Genomic DNA, 26,547 nt, shown 5'->3' with positions numbered 1-26,547 from the left:
TTGTACACCTTCCATCATGACGTCACCAAAACATGCGCGGATTTCCTTTTTCGCACGTGCGAAGTGACGTCATTTAGAGGGGTTTCCCCAACATGGCAGGTTTCCCAGACCACCCGAATCTTGGACTCTACAAATAATGGAGTATTGTGAGCTTACAGAGACAAAATGACGTAAGCATAATGTCACTACATATGACTAATATCACGTTTCAATGATAAAACATCTTAATGCCACATTCTAACATGGGAATATAGATAATTGCAATGTTTATATATCTGTTAGTGTGTATCCATTGTAAAAAGGACATGATTTCAGGGCCACTAGCCTATGTATCCATGTCTTTCAATGTTTACGACAACAGTATAATTAATTATAGTATACGCTTGCTTTCATTATCGTTCCTAATATTGATTTGATATTTGTCCTTTGAATTAAGTAAATACACATGTGTAACAGCAGAGGAGAAAATGTAGTAGCCACAAACCAGGTTCTAACCTGTGACCTCTGCACATTAGCCGCATGTTCTACTGCTGATCAACCTGATTACTGATGATCGACCAGTCCAATCCTGCTACACTCCTTCCTCCTTTTTCAAAGTCTTTGCCCTCAAAGACGTATATACAAGACCCTTTTACCACAATCATGTATTTAGTTGGGCACCAATTTTGCAACAGGAGAAGAGGAAATGTACAGTTGGTAGTAGACTAAAGGTTACACATTGTGCACACGGTGTGAACTACGAGTGGACACGGAGTGCACGAGGTTTAGACTACAGGTAGACACGGAGTGCACGAGGTTTAGACTACAGGTAGACACGGAGTGCACGAGGTTTAGACTACAGGTAGACACGGAGTGCACAAGATTTAGACTACAGGTAGACACGGAGTGCACTACGTGTGAACACGGTGTCCACTACAGGTGGACATCGTGTCCAGGTAAAAATGTCCACTACATCAAGACCACAGACAGACTAGATGATGTGCCACAGAGATATGAGAAAATATGTATTTATTCTGCAGTCTATATGGACTTTGACAGATAGAAATATTTATTGCGATCAGAAACATAATATTTATTGCAACATAAAATTGCCGTTAATTACTGGAAATCATTCGTACTGTAATGTTTATTTGAATAGATACATATAAAGTAAAATGTATCAATATATATTATCATACAATTTCATTTATAAATAAGGACGTTTATTAGAAGTTATAAAAGCAAATTAACTTCGTACGGTAAACCACGGTAAACCACGTACTGGTTATGTCTCATCAATGGATAGTTCAAGTCCGCATTTTCCCAGTAAAAACTATTTTTCTTAGCTAGTGATATGTAGTTTAAAGATGAAATTCTTTTTCGAACGCATAAATTGATGAACCTTGCAGGGAGTAAGATTTTCAGTGTTAGCAAATCGTCGCCCAAGAGATATTTTGATCGGCAAAATATTTTGATTAAAAAGGATATATTGATGGGCATAATTAAAGCAAGGACATCATGATAAACATAAACAAATTAAATTCTTCATAAGATGTTTAACTATGTATGCATTGAATATAGTTTTTCTAAACGGCAAGGTGCGCGAAATAGTTTTAATCCTGTCAAATGTATAATACGTATACATTTGCTACATAGAACCTGGCGCGTTGCAAAGCATTGAAAATATGTGAAATCGTCCATAGACGTTAAAAATCGGCATTCGTCCATAGACGTTAAAAATCGGCATTAGAAATTACATTTTATTGTGTCAACCGATTGAGGAACCTGTAAGCACTGGCTTATAGAAAGCAAAAATTTAGTATCAACACTGTTCAAAGTACCGATCGGAAAAATGTAGGTCACATGCCTGATAATAAATTAAACAGACAATCAAAATAAATCCAACTTCTACCCATTTAAACTGTAGATTCATAGTTGTTGATTAGATTCTGAATTTGTCACAATTATTTTAATTCTAGAAACTCTGATAATTTGACAATATCCTATTCTGACCTTCTTTACAATGTGTGATCCATACATGTATACATAGTATATTGTACAAATATGCCTGCTCGAAAGGTAGACCCCTAGGCTAGGACTGCAGTTGCCATGGTCACTTGGACTTCATACTGTTCCATCAACCACGTGCACACGGATATGATAATCTAAATTACCTAACATTGGTCAGAGTGGGGCCAGGGGCTTGGGGCCTTCTTTGGGCACCCTTCAATATGTTCAGTCAAGTGTATCACAGACTAACAACACCTGTATACATGAAGTACCTTATCCCAACCCCAGGAGGTCCATTTATAGCATGCTGTACTTAGGCGGCAGCCTCTCTACATATACATTGTACATGTACTCATCACACAAATACGAATAGTTATACAACAATGGTAGTCAATAGGGATATGTATTTTAACTGGTAGTGCATTTTAATTTATTTGATAATGAAGCTTTATATATTAAAATAAAAAATAATCAAAATACCAAGTGTATAATTAACTAAAACATTTATTTCAAAATTATTGGAAAATCATATTTCATCCAATATCTTTTCATTAATTTAATTTTTTTACACTGGCTTTTTACATATATCATCAGAAACCTGATTATCATGACTATGTATATAAAATACCATATTACAATGTTGAATAAGTACATAATCTAAATTAATTTTGATTATAATATATACATGTATTATTGGTAAATTCAAGGTTGTGACAGACATGCTTGATTTACGCATTGTACAGCTCCCGTCAGCTCCACTTCAAGGCTGTCTGTCATGACAATAATTGAGGTGTATTCAGCATCACTTACTATATGTTTTGCCAGCTAGTTTTTACCTCATCCCAATCTAACCCCCCCCCCTCCCCCGGGAAATGGTGTACATGTTTACCCAGGCTCTACAACAAACATGTACATGTATCTAATAAGAATGGTACTTTTGTGTTTCAAACTCACAAACCTATATGATTTTTAAAAGGTAAAGTGTATTTGTTTGTCTTAACAAACTTCCATTGAAACAATTCTAAAATCACATATTATATAAAGATACTGCCTCCATTCTCATAAAGCCGTGCAAACACAGAAGACAACGATTCTGCCCTCTGGCCATCTATCGATGGTCACCTTGAGGTACCTGTATAGCTGGATACTGTGGCTTACCTGTATGTTTGACAAGTTATAATTATTGGACCATGACGCAATATACGGTCAAGATAACTTGCGGGGTTGGGATCATAAACATATTGTGTTTACCGGTAATTAAGAATCAAAACAAACTGAATTGGGTACTTGTAGGTAGACTATACATGTAGCTACGTCATAAAGTTTGAAGTGGATTTATTCTGCATGATCTTTTAAAGACGTTCAGTTTTTAATAATAAAGAATATGTACTTAAGCTATTTTTACGTACAATACTTTTAGAACTTGATATAGCAAAGAAAAATATTATAAAAGTGTATATTTTATGAAAGACGATCTACAAGGGTGTCGCTAGAAAACCGATTGATAGGGACCAAATCTTTTTATTTAAAAGCTATGTATTACCCGGTATATGATTGTATTACTAATAGCTTAAATTATAAAAGAACAAGTGTCTCAAAAGCACAATAGGACTGGTTTTTGCCGTAGCTGCAAGATTGTAGCTCAAAAGACTTTTAGACAGAAAATGGTGTCGTCTTAGTAGGCCGGGTACGAATATTCGTTCTAGTTTTTGCCGCAATTCAAAGTTGTTTTTGACTTATATTTACTATTTCATGTAAAATTTAATGCAATTTACCCATAAAACATTGACTTTTGAAAACGTAATATAGAAAATTTAAGATATGAAATGGAAACTACTGATATAACATTAAATAGACATATACTTAATGAATACAAATTAATCTTTATTACTTTTGCAGTGAAAAGGTTTTTATTCATGTATACTGAAAAAATATCGTATTATATAGTTATATATACTGTACATTAAATTGTAGATGTTGTAATTTAAAAAAAGAAACACTAAAAAATTATAACTAAGTATTATTTTAAATTGAAGAACGTATTCTTCCCCGATCCCTAACTATAACACATCACCTTGTCTGTCTAAGTCTGAATGTACCTGGACACCATGTCCACCTGTAGTGGACACCGTGTTCACACGTAGTGCACTCCGTGTCTACCTGTAGTCTAAATCTTGTGCACTCCGTGTCTACCTGTAGTCTAAATCTTGTGCACTCCGTGTCTACCTGTAGTCTAAACGTAGTGCACTCCGTGTCTACCTGTAGTCTAAACCTCGTGCACTCCGTGTCTACCTGTAGTCTAAACCTCGTGCACTCCGTGTGCACAAGGGTGTAACCTTTAGTCTACTACCAACTGTAGCAGCCTTACCAGGACCTTTTAAAACTATAACTGAATGCTCTACTGCTAAGCTACCTGGTCACCATTCACCGATGATTGACCCAGTCCAATCCTGCTACACGTGCGGGGCTGGGTACTTTCCAGAAATAGTAATACTGTATCCCAACAAGTTCAAATATTTTTAAATATCTGTTAAATATATATATGTAGCGAAGAGAGTCTTCATCAAACTTGCCACTTTGAAATGCATTTTGTAATATTATTTTCTTTAACATTCTACACATATTTACAAGCATATCTGTATATACAAATAAATGTATATAAATCTGTTTTTTACTGTGGGTACAGCTATAGGTAAGCATTGTAAATTACCTCTCTTTCAATTTGGTTCGATCAATTATTTTCTTTGAATGTCTTGATTTATAATATTTAATACTTGGGATTCCTGGCTGGTCATAACTTGCCCCAGATAAATTGATTAACTATCATCTTTACCAGAATCAAATATTTTTGTATTTATGAAGTTTATTACACCAGGATTGCAAACATAAAGAGTATTTCAGAGTATAATTTAAAATATTGTAAATTACACATTTACATTCCACTGCTAATGAGATGAAAGGGGAAATAAAACCAAACACTTAGAGGATTGGAAGTTTTTGGTTGTTCAATGGGAGGTAACTCCAAAATGAATCACATTATATTTGTTAATAATATACAGTGTGACTAATAGCTTTAGTTAGGATTTGATTTGTACCAAATATCACATTGATTCACTTTTGTTAATAGGAAAGACTGGTAAGTTAAAACAGTTTATTAATAACACCTACAGATGCTAAAACTGACAGAAAAATTTTGTGTTATAATTTGATTTTTTTTTAATTATCAGGTAACAAATTTCATCTTATGGTTGGTACATCAACACCAGACTCAACACAATGGATCCAGAATTTAGAGACGATAACATCGACTACGAAGCTGAGTTGGGTGGTGACTCAATGTACTACAGCTCAGACCGAGGTGGTACGCAGGATTATAGCTCCAATAACATTGATGAGTACCATCCGAATAGCTCAGCAAGATATGATGCTGACATCCATCAGAGGTCCGGCTACCAGGATAATTATGACATCAGTCTAGAAGATGATGACATCAATGATGATGATTATGCTGCAGATGCTGAAGATAATGAGGAGGTTCCTCATAAGCACAGAGTATTTTATGATCCAGGACATTTCCGTTACAATAGAAAAGTGTGTGTCGCTGCTATACCTTGTCTGCTGATATTGCTCGCTGTTTGTGGGGAAATGTAAGTTTTCTTTGATTGAGGATAAATATACCATATTTAACCCAATAAGCGCCCAGGGCGTTTAAAAATTTGAAAAAATCATAATGAAAGTATGCTGATGAGACAATATTATTGCAAATCTTCACAGTTTTGTGTAGTTTTGGTCTTTATTTATGCCTGGGCAATTGAAATCAAGGCCCCAAAATTGGTGAGTAGGGCTTATAGGGACATGGATGCTTATTGAGTCGAATATGGTAGGATTAATATTGAAAATATGATCACAGTCAAAATCATATATGTTACCTAAAAGGTTTTTTTGAGTTACAAATGTCTATTAATAAAAAAAAATGTTATGGAAATTAAATCATTTTCTTGGTTGCATCGATAGGAATGTCTTGTTATTGCCACCACCAAACTTTTTACTTTAATTACATGTTATTTTAAAAAGTCAAAAGAGGCCATTCTCTGAAATATACAATTAGATTACCAATAATGTCTGTTAGAAATTTATGCATATTACCTTTTTTATTTTACTGTCTGCATTCTTATTTTGGTACCTTTAAATTACCAGCTGCAATCATCTCAGCATGGTACATTTATAAATCTTTGGTGCATGTGCAATCATCATTTCATAATTACAACAGAAAAAAAAAATCTCTAATTTAATTATTATGGGTCTGTCAAATTGTTATGTACACAATATTTTGATTTTGCTGTGGATTACGTGAAGAAAATATTAAAAAGTTTTTGCTGTCAAGCTATTATTATTACAAAGTGTAATATGTTGTTTTGTAGGCTGTTAGTTATTGCAAGCTTTGGCCTGGCTTTACTGCTATCCATAGACCATGGAGGACAAAATCAAAGGTATTTATCATACATTAATATTGTGAAACCTTAAAAATTTACATATCTTTTATTATGTCATTGAATCTTTGTGTTGATGTGTTAAATATGTAAGCACATTACTATAAATGATAAGTTTTAGACTTCCAACTTAGCGTTTCATAAGTCTGCCTGAACACACATCAGTGAAACAAGTGTTAAATTCTGTGATATTGAATAGAATTGCCATCAGTCTCTAGATTACTGAAATTATCATGAAGATTTGTCTTTTCAACATGGACAACTAAAAGATGAGAGGAGATAATGTTGTAAAAGAATTTTTTATCAAAAGCTTGGTTTCTGATGGTCAGTGTTGACATTGACCTGCCAGTCACTTGATATGCATTTGATAATTGCTGATATTTCTATGGTGTATTTTTTCTGTTACAGAACGGCTGTGATATTTCTATGGTGTATTTTTTCTGTTACAGAACGGCTGTGATATTTCTATGGTGGTTTTTTTCTGTTACAGAACGATTGTGATATTTCTATGGTGTTTTTTTTCTGTTACAGAACGGTTGTGATATTTCTATGGTGTTTTTTTTCTGTTACAGAACAGCTGTGATATTTCTATGGTGTTTTTTTTCTGTTACAGAATGGTTGTGATATTTCTATGGTGTTTTTTTTCTGTTACAGAACGGATGTGATATTTCTATGGTGGTTTTTTTTCTGTTACAGAACGATTGTGATATTTCTATGGTGTTTTTTTTCTGTTACAGAATGGTTGTGATATTTCTATGGTGTTTTTTTTCTGTTACAGAATGATTGTGATATTTCTATGGTGTTTTTTTTCTGTTACAGAACGGTTGTGATATTTCTATGGTGTTTTTTTTCTGTTACAGAACGGTTGTGATATTTCTATGGTGTTTTTTTTCTGTTACAGAACGGTTGTGATATTTCTATGGTGTTTTTTTTCTGTTACAGAACGGTTGTGATATTTCTATGGTGTTTTTTTTCTGTTACAGAACGGTTGTGATATTTCTATGGTGTTTTTTTTCTGTTACAGAACGGTTGTGATATTTCTATGGTGTTTTTTTTTCTGTTACAGAACGGCTGTGATATTTCTATGGTGGTTTTTTTTTTCTGTTACAGAACGGTTGTGATATTTCTATGGTGTTTTTCTCTGTTACAGAACGGCTGTGATATTTCTATGGTGTTTTTTTTCTGTTACAGAACGATTGTGATATTTCTACGGTGTTTTTTTTCTGTTACAGAACGATTGTGATATTTCTATGGTGTTTTTTTTCTGTTACAGAACGGTTGTGATATTTCTATGGTGTTTTTTTTTCTGTTACAGAACGGCTGTGATATTTCTATGGTGTTTTTTTTTCTGTTAAAGGAACGGCTGTGATACTTCTATGGTGTTTTTTTTTCTGTTACAGAACGGCTGTGATATTTCTATGGTGTTTTTTTTCTGTTACAGAACGATTGTGATATTTCTACGGTGTTTTTTTTCTGTTACAGAACGATTGTGATATTTCTATGGTGTTTTTTTTTCTGTTACAGAACGGTTGTGATATTTCTATGGTGTTTTTTTTTTTCTGTTACAGAACGGCTGTGATATTTCTATGGTGTTTTTTTTCTGTTACAGAACGGCTGTGATATTTTTATGGTGTTTTTTTCTGTTACAGAACGGCTGTGATATTTCTATGGTGTTTTTTTTCTGTTACAGAACGGTTGTGATATTCCTGGTGCTGTTTATACCTTGTCATATCTTAGTGTTGTACTCCTTCACTCCTCTGTTATGGTAAGTAGGTGGTGCAAGTGGTGCTATATGTCTGGTGGCACCATATGTCTAGTGGTGCTATATGTCTGATGGTGCTGTATGTCTGGTGTTACTGTATGTCTGGTGGTGCCATATGTCTGGTGGTGCTGTATGACTGGTGTTGCCTTGTGTCTTGTGGTGCTTTATGTTTGGTGGTGCTGTATGTCTGGTTTTGCTGTACATCTGGTGGTGCTATATGTCTGGTGGTGCCATATATTTGGTGGTGCCATATGTTTGGTGGTGCCATATGTCTGGTTGTGCTGTATGTCTTGTGGTGCTATGATGTCTGATGGTGCTGTATGTCTGATGGTGCTGTATGTCTGGTGGTGATATATGTCTGGTGGTGCCGTATGTTTGGTGGTGCCATATGTCTGGTTGTGCTGTATGTCTTGTGGTGCTATGTCTGATGGTGCTGTATGTCTGGTGGTGCTGTATGTCTGGTGTTACTGTATGTCTGGTGGTGCCATATGTCTGGTGGTGCTGTATGACTGGTGTTGCCTTGTGTCTTGTGGTGCTTTATGTTTGGTGGTGCTGTATGTCTGGTGTTGCTGTACATCTGGTGGTGCTATATGTCTGGTGGTGCCATATGTTTGGTGGTGCTGTATGACTGGTGTTGCCTTGTGTCTTGTGGTGCTGTATGTTTGGTGGTGCTGTATGTCTGGTGGTGCTATATGTCAGGTGATGCCTTGTATCTGGTGATGCCATGTCTGGTGGTGCCATATGTCTGGTGGTGCTGTATGTCTGGTGATGCCATATGTCTGATGGTGCTGTAAGTGTGGTGGTGCTATATGTCTAGTGGTACCATATGTCTGGTGGTGCTATATGTCTTTTGGTGCTGTATGTTTTGGCTGGTGGTGCTATGTGTCTTGTGGTGCTATATGTGGGTTGTGGCACTATGTCTGATTGTGCTGTATGGCCGATGGTGCTATATGTCCGGTTGTGCTGTATGTCTTGTGGTGCTATATCTGATTGTGCTGTATGTCTGATGGTGCTGTGTGTTTTGTGGTGCTGTATATCTGGTGGTGCTATATGTCTGGTGGTGCTGTACGTCTGGTTGTGATGTACGTCTGGTGGTGCTGTACGTTTGTTGGTGCTATGTCTGATGGTGCTGTATGTCTAATGGTGCTGTATGTCTAATGGTGCTGTATGTCTGGTGGTGCTGTATGTCTGGTGGTGCTGTATGTCGGGTGATGCTATTCTTAATTAACATATTATACAGAGTTATCTGCACTTGGGTGTAGGTATTGATTGTAACTTCATGTGTTTGAGAGAGTAACGTCATACGTTTCGGAGAAATTGACGTGAATTGCGTTCACAAAATAATAATGTAACAATTGATACCTACCCGCAAAGAAGCTAACCTAAGGGAATATGTCTGAATGGGATGTATATGTCTGATGGTGCTGTATGCCTGGTAGTGCTGTATGTCTGGTGTTACTGTATGTCTGGTGGTGCGATGTCTGTTGGTGCTGTATGCCTGGTAGTGCTGTATGTCTGGTGGTGCTGTATGCCTGGTAGTGCTGTATGTCTGATGGTGCTGTATGTCTGGTGTTACTGTATGTCTGGTGGTGCGATGTCTGTTGGTGCTGTATGCCTGGTGTTGCCTTGTGTCTGGTGGTGCTGTATGTTTGGTGGTGCTGTATGTCTGGTGGTGCTATATGTCAGGTGATGCCTTGTGTCTGGTGATGCCATATGTCTGGTGGTACCAAATGTCTGGTGGTGTTGTATGTTTTGTGGTGCTATATGTCTGGTGGTACCAAATGTCTGGTGTTGCTGTATGTCTGGTGGTGCTATATGTCAGGTGATGCCTTGTGTCTGGTGATGCTATATGTCTGGTGGTGCCATGTGTCTGGTGGTGCCATATGTCTGGTGATGCTGTATATCTGGTGGTGATGTACATCTGGTGGTGCTGTATGTCTGGTGGTGCGTTATGTCTGGTGGCGCTTTATGTTGATACCTACCCTCAAGGGAGCTAACCTTTGTAATATGCAAAGACAGAATATGTCTGAATGGGATGTATATGTCTGGTGGTGCTGTATGCCTGGTAGTGCTGTATGTCTGATGGTGCTGTATTTCTGGTGTTACTGTATGTCTGGTGGTGCCATATGTCTGGTGGTGCTGTATGCCTGGTGTTGTCTTGTGTCTGGTGGTGCTGTATGTAAGGTGGTGCTGTATGTCTGGTGTTGCTGTATGTCTGGTGGTACTGTATGTATGTTGGTGATGTACGTCAGGGCTGGGGAAAAGTACTCATCCGCTCGTCTAGACGAGTGGATTTGGCCATCGGACGAGTGAATGTTGACATCACGCTTGTCCGTCGGACGAGTGAAAAATTCTGACAATGACTATATGACCTACACGTTATTAATTATATCGTTTCTCGGTAAATTTATATAGGGTCTGACATTCGTAACGGTTCCTTAAAAATACGACGAAGAAATGATAAGCTTTCGTTTTCTGCATCATTCTAGGAATTCCCGACTTTCGTTTTCAATGCGCATGCGCATGTAAAGCATTGTAACATGAATAAATCCGAGGTCTATTGATATCATAATCAAGAGTCTAGAGGTGTATCGAAAAACAAGATGTCACAGCGAAATTTGCTTCAGTTTTTAGCGACATTCGCCTCAAAAAAATCTTACCAGCAAGCTAATGGAGTTAAAAATAATATATACCTACTACATTGGAAAGTAAGTTAAAATATCGACCCTTTAAAAAGATATCTTTTTGGCGAGGATCACCTCGCCATTGTGATCCTGGTTGCAAAATTCTCTTACAGTCAATTTCCTCAATATGATTGGCTTAGAAATTGCTCGCAGATACTAGCGCTCCTAGCGGCAGTGTATTCAACAACTTTGATTTTACCGGGAATTTTAAATAGCAAATTTTGAATATGAAAGTTACTGATATAAGCGTATCTGTAACGTTGAAATAGGAATAGTATATTACGGCTTTTATATCCTTACTATATACACTATCCAAAAGATCTTCTGTTTGAAAATTTTCACCTGAATTATTTACAAAGTATCTAGACTTTTCGTTCCCAAAATGGTGTTTACAATGAATGAAGACGTTTCGTCCCAAAAATGCTTCGCTTCGAAGCTGGTTCCCCCCAGTCGTTTACTCCCTATTAGTGACAGTTATCCCGCAATGGAAAAAAATGAAATCAATATTTCACCTCGAACATCAAAATTGATACCTTAATGCATTTTGTAATTATAATCAAATTTGTCTCGGAGCAAATACATTTCATGGCGAAATGGAAATGCATTTATCACGGCTGTGTTATGGCACATGGCGTTCATCCGGAACTACAATGGAAGAAAGACAACTCTAACAAAATTTTGGACAAATTTGGTCTACTGATAAAATAGTACGTGACAGACGGTGAACATTTTGTAAATGTCCAAGGATGGCGTAATCTTAAAACTAACGGCAGTTAATAAGGTATGAATATTTACCACATCCATAATTATCGATAATTTTATAAGCACATGTATAAATATCAGATTATATCCATATACTAAAGTACGTTCAGAGATTACCACTAACCATACTTTTAAAACATTTCAGTTATTTTCACCACAGGAGCTTGACGTTTTGATCATATACATACAGCATATTCATTAAACTAGGTAATACGAAGTAAATTTTTGGCCGAATGACATAAATCATATATGGAATGTTCATATAACTCGAAGTGATATTTTTTGGACTATTAGATCGACGAAAATGCCGATTTCTTTTTCATAATTCTTCCGTAAAACGGCACTTAAAAAGCTGTTTCAATCTGTAACAAATGTAGAGAAATTAATTGTTAATTGTTTAGCAATTATCCTGAGTTATATTTTACCAACAAGCATCAGAGATTAGCAATCAAAACTTACATAAACATATTCCCGACTCTCACTTGCATTGTGTGATCACTCGAACGGAACTAATCTCTACCACCTGGCACAGTCTTAGAAATAAAATCGCACAAAAGCCCACATGATCACTGTTTTTAGTGCGATTACATCTTAGGGTGTGAACAATGTTAGTTTTTTTAACTTTTCACTCAACAAAATAGACTTTACGCTTTTCATGATCAGCACCATCATTTTCTGTATAACTTATTAATTTACCACTGTACCCATGCATACGTGTGTATATTTATACTTCTTTGTGCACATTATATAACAACTGCTATATTACAAACAATTTATGAAGGACAAAACTCTTACAGTTAAGAACAGGAGGACTGAAGAACAGCGGGAATTAAACTTCAATAATATTTCCTCTATGCTGGTATTGGTATTTATGATTAAAATGTTTAATTATATGATAGTAGCCTTTTCAGTAATTACTCTGTTAACACATTTATTGTTTCCTTATGTTTTACAGAATGTCAGCATGCATGTTTCATTTCAACTGGAAACAGTCTAGGAGAAGAATTGTGTGAACAAAAAGAAGTAATTTTCCACTGTGGAAGCTTAATATTTTAATAATTATCAATCCGAAAAAACTACTATCATCATCTTCAAATTCCTTATTGTGAGTTTAACTGTAATATGATTTAAGCATATACCTGACATTTGTTTATATTCTATGACATGTACATGCTTGAAATGAAATGAAATGAATAAATAAAAGATAATTTAAATTTAAAGCACAATATGACATTAGCTGGTATATTTTTTTGTCAAAAACATTTTAAGCTTATCGTTCATAACACACTAATCATCACCTTCGAGACAATTTAATGAAAATCAATTAAACATTAATTTGTATAACACAGGTCATCTTATGTTTTCCCCGCCTTGGCTATCAATGTATTAATTTTACTTTTTTTTCGGTCACCACATGAACTGCCTTTAAATCAATCACACCAATGAGACATACATTTACTGCATTCATTATAACACTGTAAGGCAATTCTGCAAGATCAGCGAACATTGTTGATTTACCTTGAATATCTACATGCACAGTATGGTACCATATGTAACAGGAGAGGAGAAAATGTAGCGGCAAGACCGGGATTCAATCCCGGGACTCTCCGAACACTAGCTAAGTGCTCTACCGTGCTCTACCTTGTCATCGATAATCGACCCAGTCCAGTCCCGCTACACTCCTCCCTCCTTTTTTGAATACATACGAGACCCTTTCAAACACCACAACCGTTGGTTATTTAGTTGGGTGCCAATTCTGTAACAGGAGAGAAGAAAATATAGCTCTTCGGACTGAGCTACCTGATCACCGATAGTCAACCCAGTCTGATCCCGCTACAAATATTTATCTGGTTATTTTATCTCCCTTCCTATTTTCAATCTACCTTTATGACTTAGAATCTTACCTGGTGGAAAAGAATATTTTGTCTTACAAATCTCGACAAATTATGCACACTGTGATTGTTGCAAGCTAAACTACGTATCCGCTAGCTGATTACTGTTGATTGTTAATGATCTCAAACACACTAATTACTTATTGTGCCAATGTAAATATATTCTACTCTTTTCAAATATTCCTGATTACTATTCATGTGTAATATCTCAAAACATCGACATGTGCACGGAGTACGGCGGACCAGACAGCCGATGTTTTGGACATCTGCTAGATATTTCAGTTTCAGGTTACGGTGGCCAATTAAAGAAAACAAACACAATGCAGTTTTCATATGTTATTTCTTCTAAATACAACACTTTTTGTGCAAGTTGTCAAGCATTTATGGGGAATATTTTGCATTGAAATTGTCACCTTCATACATCGGTTTTGGGACTCCCTGGACATTGTATTTCCCCATTTTTTGATGCGCAAAATATACTGATAGAAGATTTTTTCAGCATTTTCAGCCCTAAAAAGTACCTGCGCAAATTATACAAGTTTTTACGGTATATGATATTGAAATGTATCCCAAACTTTTTATCATATTATTTGCCAATAACACTGTTATGATATCAGAAATATTTGATGGTCTACAACAAATGTTACCTGAATTTTAACAATATTGCATAACATGGAAATTAGAACTTAATATCAGAAAGATAAAAATTGTGATATTCTCAAGACGTAAATCGGTACCACAACACACAGTTGATGTTATGGAATACAGAATTAGATTTATAAGAATTGTTTACATATCTAGGTACAGAACATAAAGTTAATGGTAGTGTTTTTAAAGAAAGGGAAAAAACCTGCTGAACAAACAATTAAATCGGTGTTTGCTATTTATAAGAAATAAAGGAATGTATCTCTTCCTGTTCATCTTAAACTGAAAATATTTGATTCACTTGTAATGACAGTTTTAGTATACTCATCAGAGGTATGGGGATTTGAAAATAAAAAAATGTTGTAGAAAAATTCAATTGTAATTTTGTAAAACAATCCTGAAGTTAAGAAAGTGTACAAACAATTTCATGGTCTATGGTGAGCTAACAAGTTATCCGGTTTGAATTGAAGTTCGGATACAATGTATATCAATCAACTTGCTGTTTTACAAAAGAATAGTTACAAAACTTGCTAAAAGTAGACCAATTGACCAATTTATTCAAAAATCACGTGGTGATATTGATAAGTCTTCTAGAGGACAGACATATTCTATATTTAAGACATTTTGTCATAGAAAAGTACGCCTCTTGTCTTTCTCTGCTGCAAACGATACTTGTTAACTGATACTGTGGTCCCAGGAACTTGATGACAATAGTCATTAAGAATGGATATTTTCATTAACATCAAATTAACAAGGAAAATGCTGAATGTGTTATAAAATCATTTGACATATAACATCATAGGAAATATTAGAATAGGCTTCCAAGATTTTTAGTATGTGTCTCTTATTTTACACCTTGGTGTCCAAGGAATCCTCAAAAGTCCAAACTGGAAGGAACACCAGCCCAAATATATTTCTTATTGTACAAAAACTACAGTAGTATTGACCTTAAAAATATATTTCTCCTATCATCAAGACCGAGCCATTTAGTACTTTCAGTACTTTGATTTATAACACTTGCATACAAAATTGTTTGGGAATTAAATGTTTTGTCGGTCTTCTTGTAAAACTGTCTGTTAGTCATGTTATCCCGAATCGGCATCAATACAGTTCTAACAATCAAATGGATATATCTAAAACCGCTGTAGGCTAATATATACAGTCACATCTACTTATTTATCTGACAAATATTGCGGACAAGTAAAAATGTCATTCGGACGAGTAGATTGTGATGAAGCACTTGTCCGACGGACGAGTACATTTCAAAATTTTTCCGCAGCCCTGTACGTCTGGTGGTGCTGTATGTCTGGTTGTGCTTTATGTCTAGTGGTGCCATTTGTCTGATGGTAATATATGTCTGGTAGTGCTATATGTCTGGTAGTGCTGTATGTTTGGTGGTGTGCTGTCATGTGTGGTGGTGTTGTATGTGTGGTGGTGCTATACGTCTAGTGGTGCCATATGTCTGATGGTGCTATATGTCTGGTTGTGCCATATGACTCGTGGTGATGTATGTCTGGTTGTGTTGTATGTCTTGTGGTGCTATATGTCTGGTGGTGCTGTTTGTCTGGTAGTGCTGTATGTTTGGTGGTGCTTGTATGTCTGGTGGTGCTGTTTGTCTGGTAGTGCTGTATGTTTGGTGGTGCTGTATGTCTAGTGGTGCTGTATGTATTATGGTGCTGTACGTCTTATGGTGCTTTATTGTTTGGTGGTGCTGTATGTCTGGGGATGCTTTATGTCTGGTGGTGTTATATGTCTGGTGGTTCCATATGTCTGGTGGTGCTATATGTCTGGTGGTGCTGTTTGTATGGTGGTGCTGTACATCTGTGATGTTGCATGTCTGTTGGTGCTATATGTCTGGTGGTGGCGTTTGTATGGTGGTGCTGTATGTCTGTGGTGTTGTATGTCTGGTGGTGCTATATGTCTGGTGGTGCTGTTTGTATGGTGATGCTGTATGTCTGTGATGTTGTATGTCTGGTGGTGCTATATGTCTGGTGGTGCTGTGCGTCTGATGGTGCTGTTTGTTTGGTGTTGCTGTATGTCAGTGGTGCTATATGTCTGGTGGTGCTGTTTGTATGGTGATGCTGTATGTTTGTGGTGTTGTATGTCTGGTGGTGCTGTATGTCTGATAGATGATGCTGTATGTCTTGAAAAACATATTTATTCTTCATTTTCAATGGTGCTAAGGATTCAGATGACTGTTTAGGTCCTTAGACCTCATGTTTACGAAATCAATTAAGATTTCCAAAAAGATGTAAAGATAGAAAATCTGTGTCTCTTCATATTTATATAATTTTAACTAAAAATGCAGCTACACATGAGCAGACAATAATGTTTATAATATTTTTTGTTTAACCAGGGTTTCTATTGTGACCATGTTACTAATGGCCCTAATAAATGCCTTTGTGCTACTGACTGGGGCCTGGATGATTATCCAGTTCACGATATTCCGCAAGCAGGAGGCTGAAATGTGTGTGGTAGGTACCATTTCTTTATAAACATTTCCCTGATATAGAGGTGTTCAATAGCTCTGATACAGTTGTATCTGTAAACCATGTCACATATTCATCATATGTATTATCAAGGGCCCTGCATCAGACCCTATAGTAATCACTAATTGGTTTTCAAAGATTTCTTAAAAAAATAATCAATCTTTTTTTACCATTTATTTTGAAATTGCATATGATATTAGCTGAGAGAATGTAGAAGTACTGTAGGGATTTGAAATTTTCCAAAGAAATCCAAGATGGCTGTCGTGATACCTAAAAGCGTCAAAATTTAAAATAAAATTGGTATACAAAAGTTTTCGGTGACACTGAATATATCGTGGTTATAGATTTGAAGATCTGGAAATTCCAAATGGTCACAGTGCCAGCCCCTAGAGGGGTCAAAAATTTTTAAATTATCTCAGTTCAATGAAAATTCCTGTTTTAGGGATATTCAGGGTCGCTAGTGTTGATGGAAATGGTTCCAATGAGTGTGAGAACCAAAGATGGCTGCTGGTATGCCACGTTCACATTTAACAGATATGGTAATGTTTCTTTCCAGGTGACAGAAAAGCTCCTATTCTCAGCCTATCCTGGCCTATCAGCCTGCCTTCTGACCTGGGCAGTGGCCACTGTTATTCCCCTCAAGTTCACACCCTTTGTACTGACAGCTATTGGGTAAGTATAGATCTCTTATCCTGGCACTTCTAGTGTGGATGTTGTGATGTCATAGCAACAGGCGTTACATTGATGATACCATGATATCAAAACAATAATACAATACAGGGTTTCGAGGTACCAAAATGACATGGGTGAAGTACCTTTAACTGTCGATTAGTCCAATCTTCCAATGATTGTGATTTCACAAAAATCACATAAAAATATGACATCACAATCACCGAAAAGTAGGACTAATGTTGCTTCTTGGTATAAAATTTCTAAATCAACATAATATGTCGGTATGATGTTAAAATTTATTCAAATTATTTCATCGTTAACATCATTGATGTATATGGCAGGGTAAAAGAATTAGTTATCTGTGGAGGAAGGGCTATTACTCAACCTCTGAGTAAGATTCTGCTGTCTCACTCCCAAAAAAGTGAAACAATTTTATGATTCCTAGATAGAACAGTTGAGCCACAATTTGTTTTAATCTAGATTTGAAAATTTGTCACAAAAGTCAATTTATCAATCAGTAAAAACTAAAAAGACAACCTTATTACCAAATTATATCTGAAACTATTTGTTACTCTAAACAAATAAACTACTCTAATGTATATCAAAGTAATTTTGGTGTCTCTGCTCTATCTCATTCCAGCATTTCCTTAACATTGGTTTTATCAATGTTCAAATGAAAAGTAAAAAATATGTGCATTTTTAGTGGAGATGTGTCTTAAAAAAGATTTTGAGAACAATTATCACTACCTCTTATTTATCTTTACAGGTTCATTTTTTTACAACTCTTCATGACACCAACCAGTTCATCATTTAAACTCCAGCCACCCGACGTAAAGGAAGATGAACCTATTAAGAATATTGTCGACCATTTGATGCTTGCTGCTATAGCTACAGTATATTGTGTATTACCTACCGTTGTTCAGATAGTGATCGGCTTATATCAACTCAACACTAGCGGTGTACTCCATATCTGGTTTATGGTAAGACTTGGATTTATACATGGTTAATAAATATACATTCTTTAAGGTGCTATGTCGATTTGCTGCAAGATTTTTATGGGTTTTTTTCCAAATAGTTCCAAATGTCAGAGATTGGAGATCTAGATTGAATTTTGTTGTTAGCTTTAATATCACACAAAAAGATTTCATATCACTTTTGTATTAAAAAAGACTAGAGCAAAACACTCTTACATCTCAGCTTGTGGATCAATGGGTCCGTATTTTTCCGTCTAAGTACCCTTCAGGTGTGCTAGGGATTCATCTTAGTAAAGAGTTTAATTCAATGAAAGTTCAGTCTGAGCAGGTTTAGAAAGGTCCCTCCCATTGTCCGTGTATCTAATACACTTTAAATATTGGTAGTGTACAAATTTTGTAATGCTTTAATAAGAAACTGTTTTGAATCTGTTGACATTTAGCCTCCAATGGGATGATGCCAGAAAGTACAATATTGTAATGTATTTCAGTGTAGATGTTGTTTAAGGGAGACACTGCTATCACAATGAGACAAACACAAAGATACTGCAGACTTTCAAACTATATACACTTTTCAATGACCTTAACTATTAATAACATGCTGAGCAAAATATACATGTAAAATTATATTTGACTACATGTACTAGTTCTCTATGGAATATGCCAATTGTTAACTGCTTTATGGATTCACTTTTACCTGACAGACCTATACCTGTTTTGTATTTACAGGTAGATGTGGTGTTCCTGTTAGCCGTTTCCATGTTCTTAACAACATTAATGAGTATTCGTTCTGTTATTGAATCTATAGGTGAGTGATCTCTCTTTACGTACCCTCCCCCCTCCCACTTCCTCTCGTTCTTCCATTTAACCTAATTTTGAACTTTGATATAATATAAACATTGATAAATTAACAATTGTTTTTATTTCCCAGGTCAGTAACATGCATTGTATTTTAGTTTAGTGGTTCGTATTTACAACCCAGTTAATTGTGTCCCTTGGTAACAAACTCATCTTTATTGACGATTGTTACATTATAGAACCTCTTGATTGTTCCACTGACCTTTGACATTGACATGAGTTTGTACTTACTATTCCTAGGTATGAATTATAACCATGTTATAAAAGTTCGGTGGATCAGCGGTGCCATAGCAACCATCCTATGTTATCCAGCCCTCCTTAATCTTGGAATATCTTCACACTTTCTGCCGTGGCTACCAGCTGCCATTGCATTATATTCATCGTTTGGTGCACTCCTTAGCAACAAAAAATATAAGGTAAGACATACTCAGGTTAACTTATATAGAAAGATCATATTTACCTGAAAGTGATGACTAATTCTGCTGGAGTGTGCTGTATGGCGCCTTCAGTATGCATCAGATAGCTGTGATAAATGGGATATAGTCTCACTTTTACAAATAAACAACAGATATTAGTCTTGATTGACATTGGCTGTTGATAGGATTTTAATCCATATACAACCAAACAATACTGTTGAGTTTATTGTTGTCCAAATCATTTTGAATAATTTTGAGCTGATGAATATCATAACTTCATCCCTATATAAACTGCAAGAAATATGTGAAATGAAATCAAAATAGGAACAGAGTGCAGAGCCCAGTTGTTAAAAAGATGATAAAAGGCTAATTACAGTTTAACAACAATTCTTAAATCAAAATAAATTATATTATCATTCTTTTGAAGCTAACATGACAAAAAAGATGGAATTAATGAAGTTTTCCTTGATGAAAAATATTTAATAATTGTAGCCTATAAACTGCTGTATTTCTATAACAACCCTTGCCGTTCCTCTTTCTTTTACAGGTAGCAGCATCTGTATGTTTTGCACTCGTACTGATATTTTCCCTGGTGTGGCCGGCCAAGTTACCATGGAAACTCACATATCCTTGACCTTGAGCAAGATAAACTTACCAATGAACCTAAATTTACCATTATGAAAACCTGAGGGTTAATTATAAAAAATGTCAATTCAAATTCAAATTATTTAGTGTCTTAAGAAAAATGTTTGACAAATTAAAATGATACACTTTAGACTTAGTATAAGTAAAGATGTTGTAGAATACAATAACTACTGTACAGGTTTACAAAGTATTAGTAATATATCTCAAGTCATTGTTTAATCCTATTTCATGTTTTTACTCTATCAAAGATGTTTTTCTTTAACACGATGCACATTTAATTTTGTATTTGGCCTTCCACTAACAAGTTTATATATCCTGCTGCTGGTAAACTCCTTCCTATGTCTGACGACGGCCTACGTAGCTACCCACGGCCGCCAGGAGATCTTCAGCATCCTCCTCACCCTACAGACTTTTGGTAACTCAGAAAATACATCATTTATAAATTCACTAAAACTTTGAATAATATGATTGGGTTTCTAATAAATACATGATACATAATTGAACACTATTTGATAAGAATGAAGAAATATTTGTAAGACCGAAATATATCTTCTTAAGTTAATTCCTTACCCCTCTCTTTGTCTGCTTCATTTATAGAGCTTACATTTCAGTATAATGATATACATGTACTGAATGGATTTTGTCCAAGGTTGAAATTTAGTCTTTATGTAATAAATACTCTAATGTAAATTTTGGTTTTCATTGTCCTTATTTTGATATCTGTTACAGTATTTATAAAGTGCGAGCTGGTCCTCTTCAGTGCTAAGCTGTATGGTTGGCCGTTATTTATTGTTACCATGGCGGCAGCTTCATACACCATACAGAGGTAACTATTCTTTCTTTGTCTATAGGGTTTGAATTTCAGTTGTTTGTCAACATTATAAAAATGATAATCCAGACCTTCATTATTATACCCCAAACAGGACAAAATTTCAATTTCAGAACTGAATGTTAGTGATTTTAAATTCTGCCTATGTTGCAGACAATATGAATTCAAGAAAATTAATTGCCAAGAACAGGTCCAATAACAGATACAGTAAATAAAAAATGAAACCTTACCACTTTCCATTTATCTGTTTCATTAGATCTTTGTTTGTGTTATCCATAGGTAACAAGTTTCCCGCCGACTCCCCCAGAACCTTGCCTGTTTCTGATGTCTGTTTAATTTGATCTTTTGTTGTCTTGTCCATAGGTTACAAGTTTCCCGCCGACTCCCCAGAGAACCTTGCCTGTTTCTGTGTCGGTTTAATTTGATCTTTTGTTGTCTTGTCCATAGGTTAGCAAGTTTCCCGCCAACTCCCCCAGAACCTTGCCTGTTTCTGATGTCTTTTAATTTGATCTTTTGTTGTCAGGTAACAAGTTTCCGCCGACTCACCCAGAACCTTGCCTGTTTCTGATGTCTGTTTAATTTGATCTTTTGTAGTCTTGTCCATAGGTTACAAGTTTCCCGCCGACTCCCCCAGAACCTTGCCTGTTTCTGATGTCGGTTTAATTTGATCTTTTGTTGTCTTTTTCCATAGGTAGCAAGTTTCCGGCGGACTCCCCCAGAACCTTGCCTATTTCTGATGTCTTTTTAATTTGATCTTCATCGTCAGGTTACAAGTTTCCTGCTGACTCCCCCAGAATCTTGCCAGTTTCTAATGTCTGTTTAATTTGATCTTTGTCCACAGGTTACAAGTTTCCCGCCGACTCCCCCAGAACCTTGCCTGTGCCTGTATGTCATTACACATCACCAAAGGCCTGGCTGTCTTTCTGACAGTATTTGTACACTACCAACAGATAACGGTTCTCAACTTTGTCACACTGTTTTTCTTCGTATTCATGGTGACGCGGGTTTTTGTAAATGAGTTACGACCAGACGCATCAATTAAAGAGGTAAGTCTTTTTATAGTTAGTTAGTAAAGAGAACTTCCAATTTCTTTTTGTCTTACTTGTTTTTGGTATTTATTAATAGCATTTTGAAAAATATGTTATTTCACCAGTATCATATTTATTTTCCAAAAACAATAATAGCAGCTTAATTTTCATGATTTGGACCTAAAACTAAAAACTAGCTTGTCACAATTACACAATTTGACTTGCAACGTATAAATAAAATGTAATTCATTATATTTCATGTACATGTATCAAAATTTTTCCAAGGTGATAGTTCGCAAAACTACGAAAAATATCCCAATGAAAATAATCAGCTACATGGTAATTAATAGTAGAGAGTGGAATGCAGTTGGGTTAATACTGTATGATTCTCTTAACTAATTGAATTGCTGGTGTTGCTATGGTTTCCTTTGGTTTTTTCAGATCCTGACCAACTTGGGACTGTTGTCTCTGTCGGTGTTGGCTAATATCCAACCCCTGCTACTAATCCTGGCTTCCTACATATTTGAGGAGAATGCAAGTGGTGCAGATGCTACAGGTACATATATACCTCATATCATAGATTATTTCAGCAATAAGCTCTCAGAGAGTAAAATGACAAAAAAAAGAGAAGGAAATTCATTGACTATTTTTCTACCATACATTACTTTTATTTCTCCCTTTGCTCTGTGTTTTTTCATACAGGTATTGGTTTTCTCATCTGTGGTATTTTGGTGATCGCCGTCGGCTCTCTCCATCTGTCCGGTAATCCCCAGGTCAGACACGTGGGCACTGTGGCTATCATCATTGGTCTATTTATACTTATGCTACAACCTGGAGCTGAGCTTACAGGGTATGTGTCATGGAATTTATTCGTTCGTAAATTAATGTTTGTCTTTTCTATAAAATGAGAAGGCATGTAATGCTACCAAGATCTGTTCCATACTGTCCCATTCTGAATACATGTGGAAATTGAGCATTTCTAGTGAATAAGCTAGCTTACTTCTGTTGTTGACAGGTACTGTGTGTTCCAGTGGATGGAGATGGTCAGTATCCTGCTGACCGCTGTTGTCCTAGCAACAGACTTCATACGTAACTTTTACCAGATAGCTGTATGTTCTGTTGTACTAGGAATATGTCCTGGAGTGAGAGCTGTGTTTATGGTATGTCAAACTCATTCAAGAACTTAATTCTGACAAAAGATTGCATGATTTAGAACTGTAGTAGTAGAAATTTCTACAGTTCAACTTTTATAAGAATTATATTAAATGTAATCTGCATAAGAGGTTTTCATTAAAATGGCTTACTGATCATGAGAGTCCAAAAGACCAATGTTGTCCAAAGTTTGGTATGTTATGCTTTTTAATCATATTTAGTATGAATTCTTGATAAAGAAAAGACATTCAATGATATTTTACACGGATATCTTCAAAGATTGAAATACTAGTTGCAATGTTTGCTTATTAATTAAGTTAAACTAAAACTAAAGGGGTAAGGAGTGAAGAGATTGAGAAAAGATATCCTATTAAAAGGAACGGAATCAGTAGCTAGACATTATTTCAATGTAGAATTTAATCTCTGCATTTCCGTCTGTCCTCAGCTTTACCAAGAGGATGAGGACATACCACTAATGGGAGCCACCATGTTTGTCGTGACCTCATTGTTCATCACATGTGCTATCTTGTGTTTCTTCAAGGCCAGCAATCTTGGATATTCATTTGAACCACATATGATTAAACTGTGAGTATACAGTTTAATAAATCATAATAACCAGGTATCTAAACTGAATTAATCAATCAATATGCAATCAATTCTGTGTGTCCTTTTCATCAGTATTGCAAAAACTACGATTTCACAGTGTTTAAGTGTGTTGTCCCATTTACAGGTGTGTGGTACTTGTGTGCTGTCCCAAGTCTCCTAAGTAAGTGTTGCCCATTACAGGTGTGTGGTATTGTGGTGCTGTCCCAAGTCTCCCTGATATCAGATCTCATCACAAAAGATAAAAAAAACACCAATCCTTATGGTCCCTGCCTGGAAACTTTTTCTGGCGGCGAATCTTACAGTCAGTGTGTGTCTCAAGATCTTGTCTCTACAGAAGGTAAGAAACTCTCAAGATCTTGTGTCTATATAAGGTAAGCAACTCTCAAGATCCTGTTATTACAGAAGATATGAAACTCTCAAGATCCTGTCTCTACAGAGGGTAAGAAACACTCAAGATCTTGTGTCTGCAGAGGGTAAGAAACACTCAAGATTTTGTGTCTGCAGAAGGTCCTTAGGATCTTGTGTCTGCAGAAGGTAAAAACTCTCAAGATCTTGTGTCTATAGAAGGTAAGCAACTCTCAAGATCCTGTCTCTAGAGAAGATAAGAAACTCTCAAGATCCTTTGTCTACAGTAGATAAGATCTTGTGTCTATAGAAGGTAAGAAGTTCCCAATATATGTTGTCAGACAAAGAAGACTCAAAGCAACTTATTATTTATTAGTTCACCTGGTCCGAAGGACTAAGGTGAGCTTATGCCATACCGTGGCGTCCGCCGTCTGTCCATCCGTCAACAATCGACTTCTTCTCTATAACCGCTGGTCGGATTTTCAACAAAATTTGACTGGTAGCATCCTTATGGGCTACTGACTGAAGTTGTACAAATGATGGGGCTGACCCCCAAGGGGCCTGAGGGGCAAAGTCAAAAAGGGGTCAATTTGGCTATTTCCATATAAACGACTTCTTTCTCTGAAACTAAGCATGGGATAGCACCCATAATGCAATGGTAGCATCCTTATAGGGTGGGATTCAAAATTGTACAAATGATGGGGCTGACCGCCCGGGGGCCTGAGGGGCAGGGACAAAAGGGGTCAATTTGTCTATTTCCATATAAACGACTTCTTCTCTGCAACTAAGCATGGTAGAGCAATCATAATGTAATGGTAGCATCCTTATAGGGTGTTGATTCAAAATTGTACAAATGATGGGGCTGACCCCCCTGGGGGCTGAAAGGTGGGGTCAAAAGGGATCAATTTGGCTGTTACCATATAAATGACTTTTTCTCTGCAACTAAGCATGGGAGAGCACTCATAATGCAATGGTAGCATCCTTATAGGGTTGGGATTTGAAATTGTACAAATGATAGGGCTGACCCTCCTGTGCCGATGGCCCTTATGACGCGGGGCCTAAAAAGTGTCCAATCTAGGCTACTATTTTTCATATAAATTACTAGTCCCTGTCTAATTGAACAACTTTTGCGCATTTTGGATAGCCATGTATTTGTTATAGGTATCTTTGAGGCATGCATTATATGGTTCAGTAATTCGCAAAAGTTAAGTATAGATTGTGGGTGTCAATTTTTGCAAATTTTTTCTAGTTGTCAGAGAGTCTTTGTGTTAAATATTACTAAAAATAAAAATCAAACAGGTGAGTGATTACACAGGGCATAGTCTGGGGGGCCTTTTTTAATGAAAAAATTAAAATTCATGTTGAAACCTCACACCCAAAGGTCAAGAAGAAGGAGACGAAGAAGATTACTCTTTGATAGCAAAGAGGATCTTTATACATACAGGTTCAAATATGTGTGATAAATTTACATTATTTGTGTGTATATACATTGTAAAATATCTAATAATTTAATGAACTATGGGCGAAATGTATATACAATTTATCATTAATTGTTGTAGCTTCTACAGTGAAATTGGCTATTTTGTAGTATCCCACTTTGCAAATTCAATTATTATTTAAAGATAACAATGTTGACATTCTAAAACTAAACAAATATTGAGATAAATATTTCTGCATTGCAAGCCACTCTATGCAACATGAAATTGCACATGCACCAATGATTTAATACACGCCGTTCCCATCTGCGAAGGCTATAGACTTGTGCATGCTGTAATCTTAGAAGGTAACAAAAATCAAGAATCGTAGACAGTAAACAATAAAAAAAAAGTAATATGCATAAATTGTATTTAACTACATGTCCTGGGTTATCTCTGACTTCCGTAAAAGTCTTCATAAGAATGGCCCTCAGTTTGACCACTTTTTAAACATCCACAGTGTAGTATAAATTAATATGTTAAGTTTATTGTGGCAATGTACAAGAACCATTAAAATCGATGCAACCAAGTAAAAGTGATTTGATTTCCAGGCCATACAGACATAGGAAAATTCTACATTAATAACATTTGTAGATCCATCAAAAAAAAAAAAAAAAACCTTTTAGGTAACATCAAATGATTTGATTTGTTATGATAGTATATCGGAATTTAATCTCTCACGCATGATCTTGAGCTCAATAACAACGATTACCCGTATTATGTGTTTATGTATTGTTAAACCTATTTGGCTGCCATTGCATTATGAATTGCCCAGGCATAAATAAAACCAACACTTAACTACACAATCAACACTGTGAAGATTGCAATAATACATAA

The 26,547-nt window shown here is 35.9% G+C and overlaps 1 protein-coding gene across 1 annotated transcript; it reads left to right on the top strand.

Annotated features, from left to right (window-relative positions):
- The first annotated feature begins 57 nt into the window (after positions 1–57).
- Positions 58–24,054, top strand: LOC138322297 (uncharacterized). The gene is made up of 18 exons (XM_069266363.1): positions 58–170; positions 5,217–5,636; positions 6,411–6,479; positions 8,170–8,244; positions 16,581–16,698; positions 17,270–17,385; positions 18,152–18,365; positions 19,086–19,164; positions 19,455–19,630; positions 20,178–20,256; positions 20,550–20,690; positions 21,005–21,101; positions 21,946–22,150; positions 22,574–22,688; positions 22,835–22,982; positions 23,148–23,292; positions 23,730–23,869; positions 24,015–24,054. The coding sequence occupies exons 2-18, from the start codon at positions 5,266–5,268 to the stop codon at positions 24,052–24,054; spliced, it is 2,328 nt and encodes a 775-aa protein (XP_069122464.1). The 5' UTR covers positions 58–170; positions 5,217–5,265.
- The last annotated feature ends 2,493 nt before the right edge of the window (positions 24,055–26,547 follow it).

This window comes from Argopecten irradians, chromosome 1 (assembly GCF_041381155.1).
Source record: "Argopecten irradians isolate NY chromosome 1, Ai_NY, whole genome shotgun sequence".
Lineage (NCBI taxonomy): Eukaryota > Metazoa > Mollusca > Bivalvia > Pectinida > Pectinidae > Argopecten > Argopecten irradians.
Note: the sequence above shows the minus strand (reverse complement) of the source record. Positions and strands in the feature narration are given on the sequence as shown.

What these genes read in the sequence shown, in the direction of transcription:
- LOC138322297 (XM_069266363.1), top strand. Translation starts at nt 5,266, where the DNA reads ATGGATCCAGAATTTAGAGACGATAACATCGACTACGAAGCTGAGTTG. An exon ending in TACTCCATATCTGGTTTATG is followed by an intron (nt 18,366 to 19,085) that starts GTAAGACTTGGA and finishes TTGTATTTACAG; the next exon opens with GTAGATGTGGTGTTCCTGTT. An exon ending in TTCTGTTATTGAATCTATAG is followed by an intron (nt 19,165 to 19,454) that starts GTGAGTGATCTC and finishes TACTATTCCTAG; the next exon opens with GTATGAATTATAACCATGTT.